This window comes from Phasianus colchicus, chromosome 5, assembly GCF_987193195.1.
Source record: "Phasianus colchicus chromosome 5, bPhaCol1.hap1.1, whole genome shotgun sequence".
NCBI classification, from domain to species: domain Eukaryota; kingdom Metazoa; phylum Chordata; class Aves; order Galliformes; family Phasianidae; genus Phasianus; species Phasianus colchicus.
This window is the reverse complement of record NC_143440.1, coordinates 41,498,681-41,514,319: the sequence shown is the minus strand read 5'-3', so window position 1 is coordinate 41,514,319 and position 15,639 is coordinate 41,498,681. Positions and strand designations below refer to the sequence as shown.

Genomic DNA, 15,639 nt, shown 5'->3' with positions numbered 1-15,639 from the left:
TCTGGATATGTATTTCCATTTGGCACCACAGAATGTAATACTACGCAGAAAAACTTCAAGAAGGCATCCATTACAAGGGCATTGAAATATTGCCAAATTAAGAAATAACCCCATATATAGCAAAAAGCTCTGACAGACACTGTTTTTGACTCTTCAGGCAGTGGTTTAAGATGAAAGCATCCCTAGCTGTTTGCCCCATCCACCAGTCAGAGGTTAGAACCTTGCAGCAAGGGCAGTGAAGAATGTGTGTCTCTGCCTCTCTGTCTCCATTTTGGGAAGCAGCAAACAGTGCAACCAGCTCATCTACAGAAGCTAGCACTGAGCACAGCCTATGACCTGAAGCAGCTCAGTACAAGTATATTTCCTGATCTGTCAGTTCTGCCAGGAGACAGCTTAAAGGAGTGAGTGGAGATGTTTGAATATAAAACTGCAATATTTAGTAAGGGAAGTCTTTGAGTCCCAAACATTTATAATTTGCTGTCTCTGATTCTGCCACCGAAGCTGCCACTTGTGCTGTCTGTACACCTGTGCCAATCTTGAATCCCAGCTTTGCCTCTGAAAACAGATGCAGTATAACTACTTAGCAATAAAATCATGTTAATCTGGAGTCACGTGTGAATTAGTTTGTCTAAACCAAAATTTTCTACTTCTCAATAATCACTGTGGCAAATTACTATGGAAAAGGCTTTCCACTGCCTGAAAGGAGTTAATTTACACCTGACTTGGACATTGCTTCACAGCTGTCCAGACCTACCTCTCTTTTTTTGGAAAACAAAAAAACAAAAAATTTTAAAAAATCTATTACTTGTCTCTGTGGAAAAAAACTCTTCATGCAGGTTAAGAAGATACACAAAGCACACACAGAAAATGCAGATAAGAAGGATTCTCTCATGTCAGAAGGGGCCATTGTTGAGGTGAGAAAACCATCTTATTGAGATAATTTGACTATTCAGCAACCTTTTTTTAAAATACGCAATTTTTATTAAGGGGTGGTGCCCTGATGCAATGACAACTGAGTTAATTGTTTCTATATGTTTTTGCTCATAGTCATATTGAATGCATCTTCACTGAACAGCACTGCTGGCTTAGTTATGCACTATTAAACAAGAATGAGGTGCCATTGTATAATTAGCATTCCTCAGATACAGGTTTATAAGGTGCTTTGGAGAGAAATTTTGTTAATATTGTTTTCATTAATGTTAGCATACTCACACAATGCTCCAATAGGCTCCAGATCATCTATCCATCCCAGAGGCTGAAAATTTCAGTCAAGGGGTTCTGAAATTCACACATTTATCTTGCTATAGACAAAGAATCAAAGATCTACTTACTGAGATTTAGCTAATGGGGTTGCTTTAGAAAACACCCTCTAACTGGCATCAACTGAATTACAAATTTCCCTAAATTATATGCAAGAAGGAAAGCAAATTCTGAGTTGAGGACAGGAGTGACTGAATAACTGTGTACATTTTGATGCCAAATAAGATCAATCAAGTTAAAACTGGTTTCGCTGAAGCTGCCAGGTGGATTACAGCCCAAATGTCGCTGCTCTGTCCTGACAAGAATTAGGCCAGATGAATTAAAATAGAGCAGAAAAGGCAACCAGAAGAACATGATCCTGTTAGGTAGGAATCAGTATAAGCAATGACGAGAAAAAACACTGTCCAACTATGGACACTGTATCAGAGTTATAGGATAGTCCATGTCTCTTTCAGGGTATATGTGAACAACTTCCAATAGCAAGCAGTTATGAGCATACCCTTCTTCAATTATGTGAACTTATTGCTATAGCATTACTTGGTGTTTTCACAAGGAACAATCATTTTCACAAAAAGAAGCATCTCTTCAAATATTCTACAGAGCTGGCTACCAGATTTTCATGTATTATCAGAGAATCATAGAATGGCTTAACTTGGAAGGGACTTTAAAAGAACGTCAAGCTCCAACCCCCCATCCCACCCCTCTTCCCTAGTGTGGACAGGATTGTCAGTCACTAGATGGGGTTGCCCAGGACCCCATCCAGTCTGACCTTGAACACCTCCAGAAATGGGGCATCTGCAACTTCTCTGAGCAACCTGTTTCAGTGCCTCACCATTCTCTAAGAATTTATTCCTAAAATCGAATCTAAATTTCCCTTCTTTTTGTTCAAAGCCATTCCCCCTCGTCCTATCACTATAAGACATTGTTGGTCTTATAAAATGTTGGTCCCACTTCTAACTTTATAAGCTGCCTTAAAGTACTGGAATGCCACAAAGGTCTCCCCACAGCCTTCTCTTCTCTAAGTTAAACAAGCCCAGCTCTCTCAACTTCTCTCCATTCATCCTCTCTCTTCAAGAGAGGTACTCCACTCCAGCCCTCTGATCATCTTCATGGCCCTCCTGTGGACTCAATCCAACAGCTCTGCATCTTTATTGTGTTAGAGATCTCAGGCCTGGACACAGTACTCCACCAGGGCCTCACAAGAAAATAGTAGAGGGGAACATTAACCTTCTCACTCTGCATACCACCTTTCTTTTGATGCAGCCCAGGATACAGTTGGCCTTCCAGGCTGCAAGTGCACACTACTGGCTCGTGTGCTGGTTTTCATCCACCAGGACACCTAAATCTTTCTATGAAAAGATGCTCCCAATTAATTATTCTCCCACAGGTTATATATACATGAGATTGCCTTGACTCAAGTGCAACACCTTGCACTTGGCCTTGTTGAAACCTCACTAGGTTCATGTGGGCCCACTTATCAAGTCTGTCCAGGTCCCCCTGGATGGCTTCCCTTTCTTCTATTGTGTCAGCTTGCACCACTCTGCAGACTTGCTGAGGGTACACTCAGTCCCACTCTCAACCATTAATAAAGATGTTGAAGACCCCTGGAGAACACCACTTATGACTGGCTCCACCTAGATGTAGAGCTATTGACCACAACCTTCTGTAGCCACCCTACCAGCTCCTTATCCATTGAATAGTCCACCCTTCAAATCCAACTCTCTGCAATTCAGGCGTAGGGGATGCAGAGTGGGATTATGTCAAAGGCCTTGCACAAATCCAGGCAGACAACATCAGTCACCTTTCTTTTGCTCATCAATGCTGTCTCTCCATCAGAGAAGGCCACCAGACTTGTCAGGCACGATCTGCCCTTACTGAAACCATGCTGGCTGTCTTGGATCACCTCCTTTCATGTGTGCCTTAACATCTCTTTCAGGAGAATCTTCTCCATAATCTTTCCAGGCGCAGACATGAGGCTAATTGACCTATAGTTCCCTAAGTTTTCCTTTCTTCCTTTCCTAAAAATGATAGTGGTGTTTCTCTTTTCCCAGTCATCAGGGAGCAGAGGAGGAGCCAGCTTATGCCACTGTCTCCCTTTGCCTCTAGAATGATCCTCGGTGTTGAAAACAGCTATTTACATCCTCTGTTCTGTTCTGTCTGCAGCTCTCTCAAGGAAGGTGATTGCATTGTCCTCCTTTCATCCTATTCTCTCACAGCAGAAGCTATGATGACATTTAATTTTCTAATCCTCTGGCAGCCTCTGATGTCCAGACTTCACTACTGCAACAGTAAGCAGAAGAGCACAAACTCCTGCCAAAACTTGCAGCAGAAGAGGTCCCCAAATTCCACAGAGAAAATAACTGAGTAAGTGAGACGCAATTCAGATTCAGAATCTTAGCCAGAGACCTGGTTCGTACTGTAGAACAAACTGTCAGAAATGAGGAAGGCACAGACTGCAGGGCTGCAGTTCCCTGCAGTTGCTACAGCATCTCCTAAGGAGAAAGGAATATTGCAGATTATGCTTGTTAGCAATCCACCTCCAAGTTCTTACCCTCCTTTCCAACTTCTTCCTTGCCTCCTCCCAGGGAACACATGGAGCAGGAGGTAACACCATTTCCATGGCTTAAGTTAAGGAAAGACAAAGAAAACAACTTGCAACCACTAACAGAGAGGCAATCTGAAAAGCACCAAACCTTTTTGAAGCAGACTGTAAGTTGTTCTTGGTTCTTGCCAGGGTAACAAATGTTACAGCCAAACAACCTGAAATTTTTCCGCTATGCTTGAGTCCACAAACAGAAGGACAATGTGTAATCAGCCATCTGAGCACCAAAGAATTATTCATCTTCAGGCAAGCAACAGTGCTTTCCAATTAGTCTGAAATGAGGTGGGGGAAGAAGCCCTCTGCAAGCTCTCACCACTGTTGATCTTTCTAAGCCATATGCACAGCCCTCCACAAAGCACACTACATATGACCATCTTCCTTTCTCCTCCCATCTTTATGCTTTCCATCATGCCACATCTTTTTATATCAAGCAGCTGAAAATCCTTCCCAGTATCCCCAATAGGTTGTGTCCATCACAATGAAACAAACCTGGGCACTGGAGATCCACATGCTAATGTAAGCGTTAATAAAAAGAGAGAGCATTCTCTGCTGCCTAAACTAAGAGCTAAGATAATTGTGCCTAAGCTTTGGACTCTAAACTTATTTGCAAGTCTTGAATCTATCCTGTGAAGACAGAGAACATTATGCCAACAGTGAAAAGTGATGAAAAAGAACACTGATCATATGAAAATATGCTCCTATAGTATAGATACCAAGTCACTCTTTTAGTCTAATCTCATTTTTGGTACCTATCATAATAATCTCAGCAAGAGAAAGAATATATTTAAAAAAAGCAAGTGGCTGCACTTGTTAAAACAAGTAAGAAATAAGAGAGGAAATATGATCCTTAATCCCAAACAAATTATTACTATTATAGGTGCTCCTTTCTGCATGGGTCTTCTCAATGGGAAAAGAAAATAATGAACATGAAGCACACGTGAAGCTTAGAGAAAGCATATAACAAGTTTTTCAGTAGCAAAAATTATACATAGTTCAATACCCATGCTGTTTGGGTCATAGCTTTTTCTTTAAGTCCACTTTTTTAAGATCCTGAAGAAGCAAGACAATTAAGATCCATTCCTATTCACTCTGAAGACAGATATTCTACTTAAATCTAAGCCATACCAATTCAAATAATCTTTTTTTTGTTTTGTTTTAACCACGGCTCAGAATAAATTCTCTGCTCAGTGCTGTATGGATCTGTAGGATCAAAGCTAGAACTAGAGGGTCATAGCACCACTATGAACGGATAATGCTAAAGACAGGGCAGAAGGGAGGGAGGGAGAATACAACGCTTGGGGGGAATTTTCAGAGTGTTATCCACATTATCAGTATAGTGCCTATAAACTTGTCTATGAGACAGAACAAGGACCAATATATCCTTTTGTTTTTTTCCCCCCATCATATAGGGAAAATAAAGAACAATATAGAGAAGAGGCTTGTTGACAGCTTTTATGTGAAGGACCTGAACTTAGAAGCCAGTAGGTTCCTGGTTCAGGACCAGTGCTGACAACACTGCAGCCTCTTTTTTTTTTTTTTTAGGTAAAATGCCACAATCTCACAGCAGCTCAGTAGTTCACTACCTTCCTGCAACATTCCCGTGTTCCACTTGCTGAGGCCTGGCCCATTCATCTTCCTGTCACCAAATCTGCACTGAACTCTCCTCATTCCTGCTGTGTCAGTACATTAGGTTCTTTTAACAGGAGGAAAATATATTAAAGAAATAATAAACTGATAATGATAGTCTAAGAAACACATATTTCTTTCTCCATATTTCCCCTCATTTGATTAGTCTCCCAGTAAGAGCAGCATTAATCACTGGGGAAGTAGATGAAAGATAAAGACCAATTTGAATTTTGCTGTGTGCTACTGAGTGTGTGTGTGTGTGCTCAGGCAGCAGGGAGGGGGTTAGCAGGATAATCTGTCATTTTGTATATTTATGCTGTTGGAGTCAGGCAGGACTGGTTCTCCATTGTTACCACAGATTAAAATCATTCATGTCCTTACAGTTTCATTGGAGGTCATCTTTCAGAAAAAAAGGACACTATAATCAAGTTAAATTGAAACTATTTGAGCAAATCTCTCTGTATGGTTTGGGCATTGAGGATATCGTTTGAGTCTTAGAAGTACAGCATGTTTTTCTCCTTACGTGACCTGACTCTTTGTACATTAAAAGTGAGTTTTCCTGTTCCAAAGCAGTTAACAGAAAAGAGCTGTAGCAAATGAGAAGAGGTGGTTTTTTACATGGTGTTATTAAAATGTATGACAGTTGAACCCAGCCTGACTGTGCACTGCTACAGAAGAAGCCATGGGTCCTCAGAGTAGGGTTGCCAACAGCCCTACTGAAATGAGTCCCTGCCAGCTTGGCAAAAAAAGACTTTCCTTTATCCGTAGCAAAGACACAGATTGGCAAAAGGAGAGATTAAAAAGTAGAAGAGTGGCTATTAAGCCATATGGATAAGAGTATCTCTCTTCTCCAAATCTTTGTCTAATCAAAATAGAGTTGCCTAAAGCATCATCCTACTGTTTCTAGCCATGTCACTCTTCACATTTAAGTCTTGCTGTTTCCTTCCCATATCTTTATGAGAAAGATGTATCTTGTCCTCTGGCTCTTATTTCCTTTTCTATAGCTCAATAGTTATTTTTTCTCTATTCATTTTGATAGATTTAGCCACCAGGGTATTCCTAATATTCCCTACTCTCTGGCTCAGGACTCCTAACAAATTATCATTATGTCTGGAACTGTCCTTACCCACAGTATTTCTTTCGGTATGCCCCATCCAAGACACAGTAAAAGAGGCAGCATAGCACCAGTAGAAAACCTCAAAGCAATAAGAGCAAAGAGACAAAAAGACCAAATTTTCTTCAAAAACACATCCTCAGAAAGCACAAGGGGAGCATCTGCAATACCGAGGAAACTGGAATCCAAGTCCTCACCACTCAGGCTTTATTTTTCTGCAGAAATTTTGTAACAAACTATAAACAAATTTTTATCTTAAAGCTTATAATAGAAGTAATTATTGCAGTCAAAATGAATTACATCCCACCGGCTCTTAAAGTGTCTAAAGGAGAAGAAAAGGTAATGGTAATTACATAACTCATCTTCCTAATAGTTATTTTTATGAGACATACCATGATAGACATATCTTGTAAATTAGTGACAATTAATCTACAAATGTGTCCATCTACCTACAGATGAAACTAGCAAAATTCTGTTTTTGCTAGTTAACAACATCATAGAACCCAGTGCATTAATTAGGAGATTTCAGAAAGTGGATGTGTCACAACAGCTTAGATGTTTTTTCTAAATTCAACAGTCATCCATGTATAAGTTAGGAAAGGTAAGAAGTACATTCCCACCTCTCAGCCAGTCTTGTAAAAAAAGAAAAAAAAGAAAAAAATCCAAATGGAACTGTATGCACGGGAAGTTTTCTGGAAATGTCTGCAGCTTCTAGGCATTTTCCTTATATATAAAAATAGCAAGCAGAGCAGATACACTCTAACAATATGTGATCCAATCCTACAACTATATTTGAACTACAACCATATTTGAACTACAACCATTCATTCTACATCATTTATTCCTAACCAGTTGTTTTTGCAGTACTGGAAGTCTTTATCACACATTGTTGCTGCACAACCAGCCTAGAACAAAAGACTTTTTCTATACTATCATTTTGCTTGTGATCAAGTGTATGGTCAACTACAATAGCTTTAGTTTCTGAATACTGTATTAATCAGATTTTGAAAACAATCTTCCATATAACTTACAAGAATCCATTCTGGCAGGGCAAATGACATGTCTAAATGCACAAACGGATAATGTGCCTTAAAAAAAAAAAGTGCACAGTGATGTTATTAAGAGTACTATCTGAGAAATGAATGCCTGCCTGTCTTAAGAAGATCCACATCAGTTTACTAGAGCTGTTATTACAGATTCTTATCATTTTATTACAGAAAAGAACATGCATTCGGTCACCTGAAATCAAGGAAATACTTCAAGTAGCTCTTCACAAATAGACAAGAAATTTTACCAGTGAAAATCTAAAAAAAAAGTTGAAATTTCTAGAGAAGTGCTAGCCCAGGCTAGCACACCAGGTCTCCATTTGTAACTCACAATAGTTATCAAGTTCAATGTCCAAATAACACTGCTGATAATGTCAATAAATGACAGCAATCATCAGGACATAAATGAGCTGTTTTACAAATGCAATGATCTGTGCTAGTGTAATTGTGCTTAAGGAGAATTACAGAACTAAGTTTATTCCCACTGTCATACCTGTTAGCACCTGGAAGCACAGGCAGCTCAGAAAAATAATAGTACAGTAAAAGAAGAATTCTCTTTTTGGATGGGTATTGAAACCCTGGATTCAGAAGAGCAGCACGTGTATTTTCCACAGAAGGTGAATGAAATAATGAAAATATAGGATCATATTTCAAATTACAAGAGGTAATTTTGAATGTTCTCATCACTACATCAATAAATATAACTTACCCTCCCCTCCAGCTTCCAAACCACATTATGACCATCTCTTCAGAAAAGATGTGACATTGAATAGACAAATGCTATTTCGTGTATTATGCTTGTGAAATGTAAATCTATGATTTCACTCAATAAGACTGCTGGTCAGAGGAAAGGATGCTAATCTGAAAGAAGGTACAAGTCAGAATCTCTGGTCTCTTTAAGAAAAAAGCAGTTCAAGAAAAAGCAGACAAGGAGGGATGAAGGCCAGACCACCTAATTCTCAAGCAGTACCAACAGGCCAATGAAGTCCATCTTTAAAGCAGACACTAAGAAAAAGGTTTTTTTTTCATTAGAACTTTACAGTCTTTGAATGAAAATGTCACTAGTGACATATAAGAAGCAAAAAATAAATTAAAGACCGATCTATTTCCCCACAAGTTATTATCTATGAGTATTAAAGAAAGTACCTTGGCAAGATCAGTGTGACACAACTGTATTTGTCTTAGTTGACTGAAAATGTCTAATTAGACTGACAAATCTGTGCTATTTTCCTTTGTGAGATATACAGAAAGAAATGATTTAGCCTGGACCTGCATATTCTGGAAAGACATTAATCAAGATTATTGGAGCCTTCACCTAAAATAAATTTAACAGGCTGGAATGACTAATGGTTAAAATCAAAGGTTGAGAAACTTATTCAGAGACATACCAATGGGCTGGACACTCTACATGGATAATGGGTAGAAATCCGCATCTATTCTTTATAAAGAACATTCTGCACACTGTATGTCATACACTGTCATGTTGTCACTTTAAGATCACAGCTGAAAACACCCACAGATAATTTATTCTTTTAAACCCCAAGCTATAATTGAACAGTTTGGCAAGCATCATTATCCTTATCTTGGCACAAGAAATTAAGACATGCACCAGATCTTCAATAGAGTACGTATTTTTTGCTTCCTCACGGACAGCATAATCATAGAATCACAGAATCAGAGTTGGAAGGGACCTCTGAAAGCCATCTAGTCCAACTCCCCTGCAATGAAAAGGGACATCCACAGCCAGATCAGGTTGCATGGGGCCTTATCCAGCCTCTCCTTGAAAGTCTCCAGAGGCAGGACATCTACCACATCACTGGACAATAATCCATCTGACCTCCCAGAAGGATACTGATTTCTTTTCCACAGAAATTTTTCCATGGTTTTGGTCTTATGACCCCATGGAGCAGACATATTAGGGGCCTGTCCCAGGTCAGTAAGCCCTAGAACCTCCAGAAGCTTATCTGAAGCAGATCTCTTTTTATTGTCCTTCAGGACCACTCTGAAGGATATTTGAATCACAGACACATTCCTATCAGCAATTTTACTACCATGAAGTTATACAACTCACCCATTTCTCACACAAATTCTTCTTGTCTTCCACTAAACTGAGTTTCATTTCCTTGCAGAAACAGTATACATTTTGAAATATAATTAAGTTATAGAAATTTTAAATATTAACGCTATTGCCACATGATATTTCTAGTAACATTTTTCTTTGCTTTGGATGTTTGTTTAAGACTATATCCCACATCAAGGAGCTTAGCAAATTGTATAGTATGTCACTGGTCTGTGTATATACAGTGTATTTTTAAAGCATTTCATTTTCCCATTTTCATTAAGTAAAACTGTGGTCTAAAATGCTACTTGCAGTGTTAACAAATTGCAGGAGATATTCTGATGCACACTACAAACAGAAGAAGTCTTTGCAGTTTTGCTGTTTTGTATTTACCAGCAAGTGTACGTAAATCTAAATCCAACTAAAATTGTTTTGGATTTTGTATTACTTTGGGATGACGGATCTTGAATTTTGCACAAGCTTTATACACATTTCAAAAAGGAGAAGTTTTAACTTCTTACATATGAAAACGAGCAATTCAAATAGCACAGACTGTTCTAATACAGTAATAATAATTATTTGACCTGATTTTTGACATTAGGTGTTAGATAGTTTTCTTTGTATCTTAGTTGGTATTTCTGCAATGAATCAGAATGCTTCCATGCTAAGTAGTGTACTCATGCAGAGTAAAAAGTTCATTTTGAACGCACAGAGTTTTCAGTTTAAGTACAAAACATTATATTACAAATAAATACAGGAAAATTGAATAAAAGTAAAGAGAATTAAGGGATGAAAAATGTGACAATATTAATCAGCTTGATAAACAGCTACCCCAGATCATCAGCATAATCACCGAAAACTTTTTCATCCATGGTTAAAGGAAGGTTTCAGTGACGCTGGAAGTATAACATAGTTCTGCCTTGCAAATGGTAAACTGGAAGCAGAAAGATTCTTATGATCAAATTTAACAAGTGAGCCCCCCCAAAATAATAATGCTGATAAGCATGGGAAGGGAAGGAGCTAAAGAGAAAGGCCTTGAAAGTAAAGCAAAAATGCTTACTTCTGAGGAAAATAGGGAAGAGAAGCTGGAGTAGGGTAATAACTAACTGCACATAGCCCCAGGTGGCTATATTTAACATTCCCCAAAGAACCAACTCATTCTATTTGATTTTTCTACCACTTAGATCTAAAGTTGTAAGCAGGCCTGACAATGGTGATGTCTAACAGTAGCATAAAATAACCATTAGGCATCTCAAACCACAGCTGGAGATACTGCCCAAAAAGAAAATGACAATTTCTTCTCACTTTTACTGCAGAAATAATGCATTGCAAGCTGACAGAATTAAATTCTACCAAAAGTAAGGAAGAAAGTAGAGCCATTTGTGCTGTGGCAGCAATAAAATGCCCCAGTATTGAAATGCAGAAAGTTGTAATGGAGATACATATTGACTTTTATCTTGCTTTCAGTGGGCAGCATGAAGTGTCAAAGAGTTATTGCTTTAATATCATCTAAGATGAGACCATTTGTTGTGGCGCATGTGTATCCAGGAAATCATTGCTCTAACCATGTTTTTAGAAGCACTTTGACACTTTATTAAATCTTTTTGATGCACTTTCGGCATACAGTGGTCTCTACAGGCCCACGGAACTACCACGTAGCTCAGGCAGGAAGCTTTCTGGAAGATTTCCTCATCAAATATTGCAGGGTGATTTCCAGCTTCACTCAGACCACTAAAGTCCAGTACTACTCTCTGTTACATTCCTATAGCTAAACACAATTCTGTTACCTTTATAAATCATAGAAAATTTCCAATAAACTACAGTAACAAGAGCAGGATCTGGTCAGCACTGCATTCTTCTGGAGATGTAATCATACAAAAATTTTCTCTAAAATTAGAGTAAGCCTTTGAGGAGAAGGAATACTAATTCTTTCACAGTTTATGACAAACAGGGAAGAAACCTAGAGTAATTTCTCTTTATTTGGCTGCAAGTTTTAAAAATGATTACTGAGTGTTTGAGTCTCATAATTCAATCAGTCTCTGTCTTGCTACCAACTGGATGTAGTGCCAAAGTTGTTGGGGCAACACTAAAACTTGGCTTGAAATTCATTTTTCTGCTGCAGCAAAAATAACTCACAGAACTGCAGAATGGTTGAGGTTGGAAAGGACCTCTCTTTCCATCTGGTCCAATCCCTGCTCAAGCAGGGACACCCAGAGCAGACTTGGTGGCTTTTAAAGATCTCCTTTTCAAGGATGGAGACTCAAAAGTTCTTGCCCACCCTCACAGTGAAAAAATGATGCTCAGACAGAACCTACAGTGTATGAGTTTGTGCTGGTTGCCTCTTGTCCTATCACCAGGCGTTACTGGAAAGAGACTGTCTCTGTCTTCTTTATATCCTCCCTTACTGTGTTTGTTCACACTGATAAGATCCCCTGAGCCTTCTTTTCTCCAGGTTGAATGGTTCCAGCTCTCTGAAATTCTCCTCATAGGATAGATGTATCAGCCACCCCAGAGGCCCTTTTCTAGACCCTCTCTAGTAGTTCCTTATCTCTTTTATGCTTGGAAACCCAGAACTGAACACAGCACTCTGGGTGCGGCCTGACCTCCTAATATAGTTAAGAGGACGATATTGTATTTTCAGTGACCAGTACTAGATTAAAAAATAAAGAGAACAGCCATATATACACAAACACAACCAGTAACTCATAAAATCTTCTGAAACAGTAGAAGTGTGTTACTTCATGATTCCAGATTTCAAAGTACTTAATTTCATAAGGTTCTTCCATTTCAAGCAGCAGAAATCGTTTCAGAGAAGGAGATGGAATCATTTACATTTTTTCTCTAACCAGACAAAAATATACCCTTCTCTAGGGGCTTAATGAAGGCACTCTGTGATCAATAATCACAACGTAGTGTCTTAGTCAGTGTACACTAGTGTCAACAAAAGCACATTACTTCTACTTGATGAGGATCTTATGTAGATAAAAATTTTAAAACATGTACTTCATCCCAGTTGATAACATGATAGTATACTACTCAAATAAATGATTTTCAAATACTAATCCACTACTCAACTGGTTATTTACATTATTCTTTAACCTACACACACAAGAAGAGCAAATATAAGGTTTTTATTTCTAATCAATACCACTGTCTGGCTATAACCAAATAAGTAGTTCAAAACCACTGCATTTTTAGGTGTGAACACACTACGTTTATACAACCAAGCCAGAATATTTGAGATCTGTTTATCATAGGAATGTGTTTTACCAAAGATGCTGAAATTGCTCTATATTGGAGCAACTTCATTTTGCAAGAAAGGGATCTAGATGGTGTTTTCTCAAAATTTTCTAAGGGAAGGCTGTAAAAGGAAAATGAAAAATGGCTCAACCAAGATGTAATGCTCCATTGCTTTTCTCTCCATTATGAACATCAGTGTTGCAGCAGTATATAGTATCATAGTGATAAATAACCTATGCACACCCCCCTGTAAGGCTTTGTTACTCTCTAGCAATACATTTCACAGTATATCCAACTGAAAAAACTTTCAAAATCTTGTTCTAATTTCCTTTGGAGCAATTTTACTTACCTAAATGTGGTTGCAGTTGAACAGGACCAAAATCTGTTATTATTACATTATTATAAATAGGTGTAATTCATTGAGTTTGTTCACCAACACAAGAAGACAGCACATGGTGTGTTGACTTATCTTCACAAAAACATTAAAATTGAGAGTTATATGGAACGTGATTCAGATAACAGTTCTAGTGAACTTACAAGTGAGCAGAGAAATGAGACTAATTAAGAACCCAAGGAAACACACAAGACCAATTGACTCACCTGGATGCTAGGTGGTGAACGATTTTTTCGGGTTGTAGTGGTGGCCATTGTAGTTGTGGTTTCCATGACAGTAGTAGACATTTCTGGTGGCACAGAGGTTGTGGGTGTTGTTCCCAAGATGGAAGGGACCTCCCCGACAAGACGGACACTTCCATTGATTTTAATGTTAGGGTTGTTCTCTGCTGCCATGTTCAACACTTTCAAGCCATTGTAATAGAGACCGGAGAGTTGGCCTTGGAAGAGACGCCCTCTGTCTTTTCCTCCTATGGCTATTTGCGCCTGGGTGTTGAAGATCGTTAACTGTCGTCCTAGTGAAGGGGGGTGGAACAACATTATTGCTAGACATTTCCTTTACTTTGTACCTTACATTGAATCATGGCCAGAAATAATAGACAACAAAGAAGTAGATTCATTCTCAGTAGTGTTTATGAAGACTGTAGGGTAGAAATAGAATATGAAAATGTATTGCCTATGATTCATTAATAATAGAGATTATCTTTAAAGCAAGAACACCTGAACCCTCATCCATCCATAGCCACTTGTGCATCAAAAATCCAGAGGAGCTTTGACTCAGTCAGAAACTTGAACCCACTCCTTTAGAGTTGGACCAACCTTTAATTACTAAAAAGACTTCAATATGTGGCCTTTTTTCCCCACTATCAATTCAAATCACAGTACCTGTCAAGCTTTAACCCATTAAAAAACCTTCCCTTCTGACTGGTCAAAGGGTGGAACTGTCTCATAAAACCACTTTTAAAATTGTAAAGGTGTTGAGGGGTGACTTGAGGAGAGAACATCAGAAAAATTGGTGATCAACTGTGTTAACCACCATCTATACAGGGATTGTATATGAAACTTAAGATAGGCTTATTCATGATTTTCCACCTGAAAATTTTTTTGTTGTGAAGACTCACAAAACTAAAACCAGGAAAAAGCAAACACTAACATCATGATGTCTCTGGAAGAGCAAAGTTCTTGAAACATAAAGATAACAACTAAATCCCAGAAAGCCTTATATGTAAATCCCACTTACAGATGTTTAGATTCAAGAGTAGGCAAGTTAAATACTTTATTCAAGGTCACACCTTGAGTATTAGGAATGGACTGATATAATATGTAATAAGAAATACATTTAAAAAAAAATAAATCCTTATAACAATTGTCAATTCTATTTTTGCAGGCCACTTAAATCACATTTAGCCTTGTCTGCTCTATAAATATTGCTTATGTCCCAGGCTGGACTAGACTGATTATGCTAAGAAATAAATTGCTTCATGCAGTGCAAAGGTAGTGCCTATAATTTCACTATTCCTCAGAATATTAGGACCACACCAGCTGGAATCTATTGAATTATAGGCAGTGCTTTGAAGGATTGCCAAAACATCATCAAGACAATCACCATTCAAATATTTGTGTTCTCCTGCTTTTATGAAATTTGTACCACGTGTCCCCTTCCCATTCCCACTCCCCAGTTCTCACTCACCACTTCCTCTCTAGTCCACCCTGACTAGAAGTGCAAAAAGCCACCATGTAGCAAAGCACAAAGTATAACCCACTGCTCATTTATTCACAGACAGTGGTTAAAGCAGATCAAAATACAAGGGGGAGCTCACCAATTTTGGTGGTCGTCGTGGCAGGTCTCGAAGTCAAGTGGTGATGCGGTGTTGCATCATCTTATGGTGACAGGATGGACCATGGGGAAGAGAATGGGGACAAGAGAAGAAATGTATCTGAAAGGAGTTCCTGTCCCCAGAGAGGGCCCTAGCTAACTGAGCAAAAGTGTATGGAGAGGTGCAACATATGGACACATGTGAAGGTGAGTTGCACATCCCTTGTGCTCCTCGCCCACAGATTTGTAAATGAAACACTAGGACTTGATCAGGGTGGAGGAACCGCACTGATGAAAAAATGAGAAATAAAAAAGGAGGGTGCCCTTCCCCTGGAAAACATTTAAACACTTGACACAGCATTTTGCATCTTAGGATGTTTTAAACTTACCAGAGGATCTTTATGTATGTTAAAGCAATAAATGTGCACTGGAGCCACAAATTCCCAGAATGTAAAATCAGAGCAGTTTTTTTTTTTTCCCCTC

General features: G+C 38.7%; 1 protein-coding gene across 8 annotated transcripts in view; it reads right to left on the bottom strand.

Moving 5' to 3' along the window:
• Positions 1-15,639, bottom strand: part of NRXN3 (neurexin 3) — a 938,203-nt gene that overhangs the window by 90,625 nt on the left and 831,939 nt on the right. For 7 of the 8 annotated variants that reach the window (XM_090141455.1, XM_090141456.1, XM_090141458.1 and 4 more), the window contains one exon: positions 13,548-13,855. In XM_090141455.1, the coding sequence (XP_089997581.1) occupies positions 13,548-13,855 (308 nt within the window). Of the gene's footprint in view, positions 1-13,547; positions 13,856-15,160; positions 15,221-15,639 lie in introns of all 8 variants that reach the window. The other variant, XM_090141457.1, reaches the window with a different exon arrangement.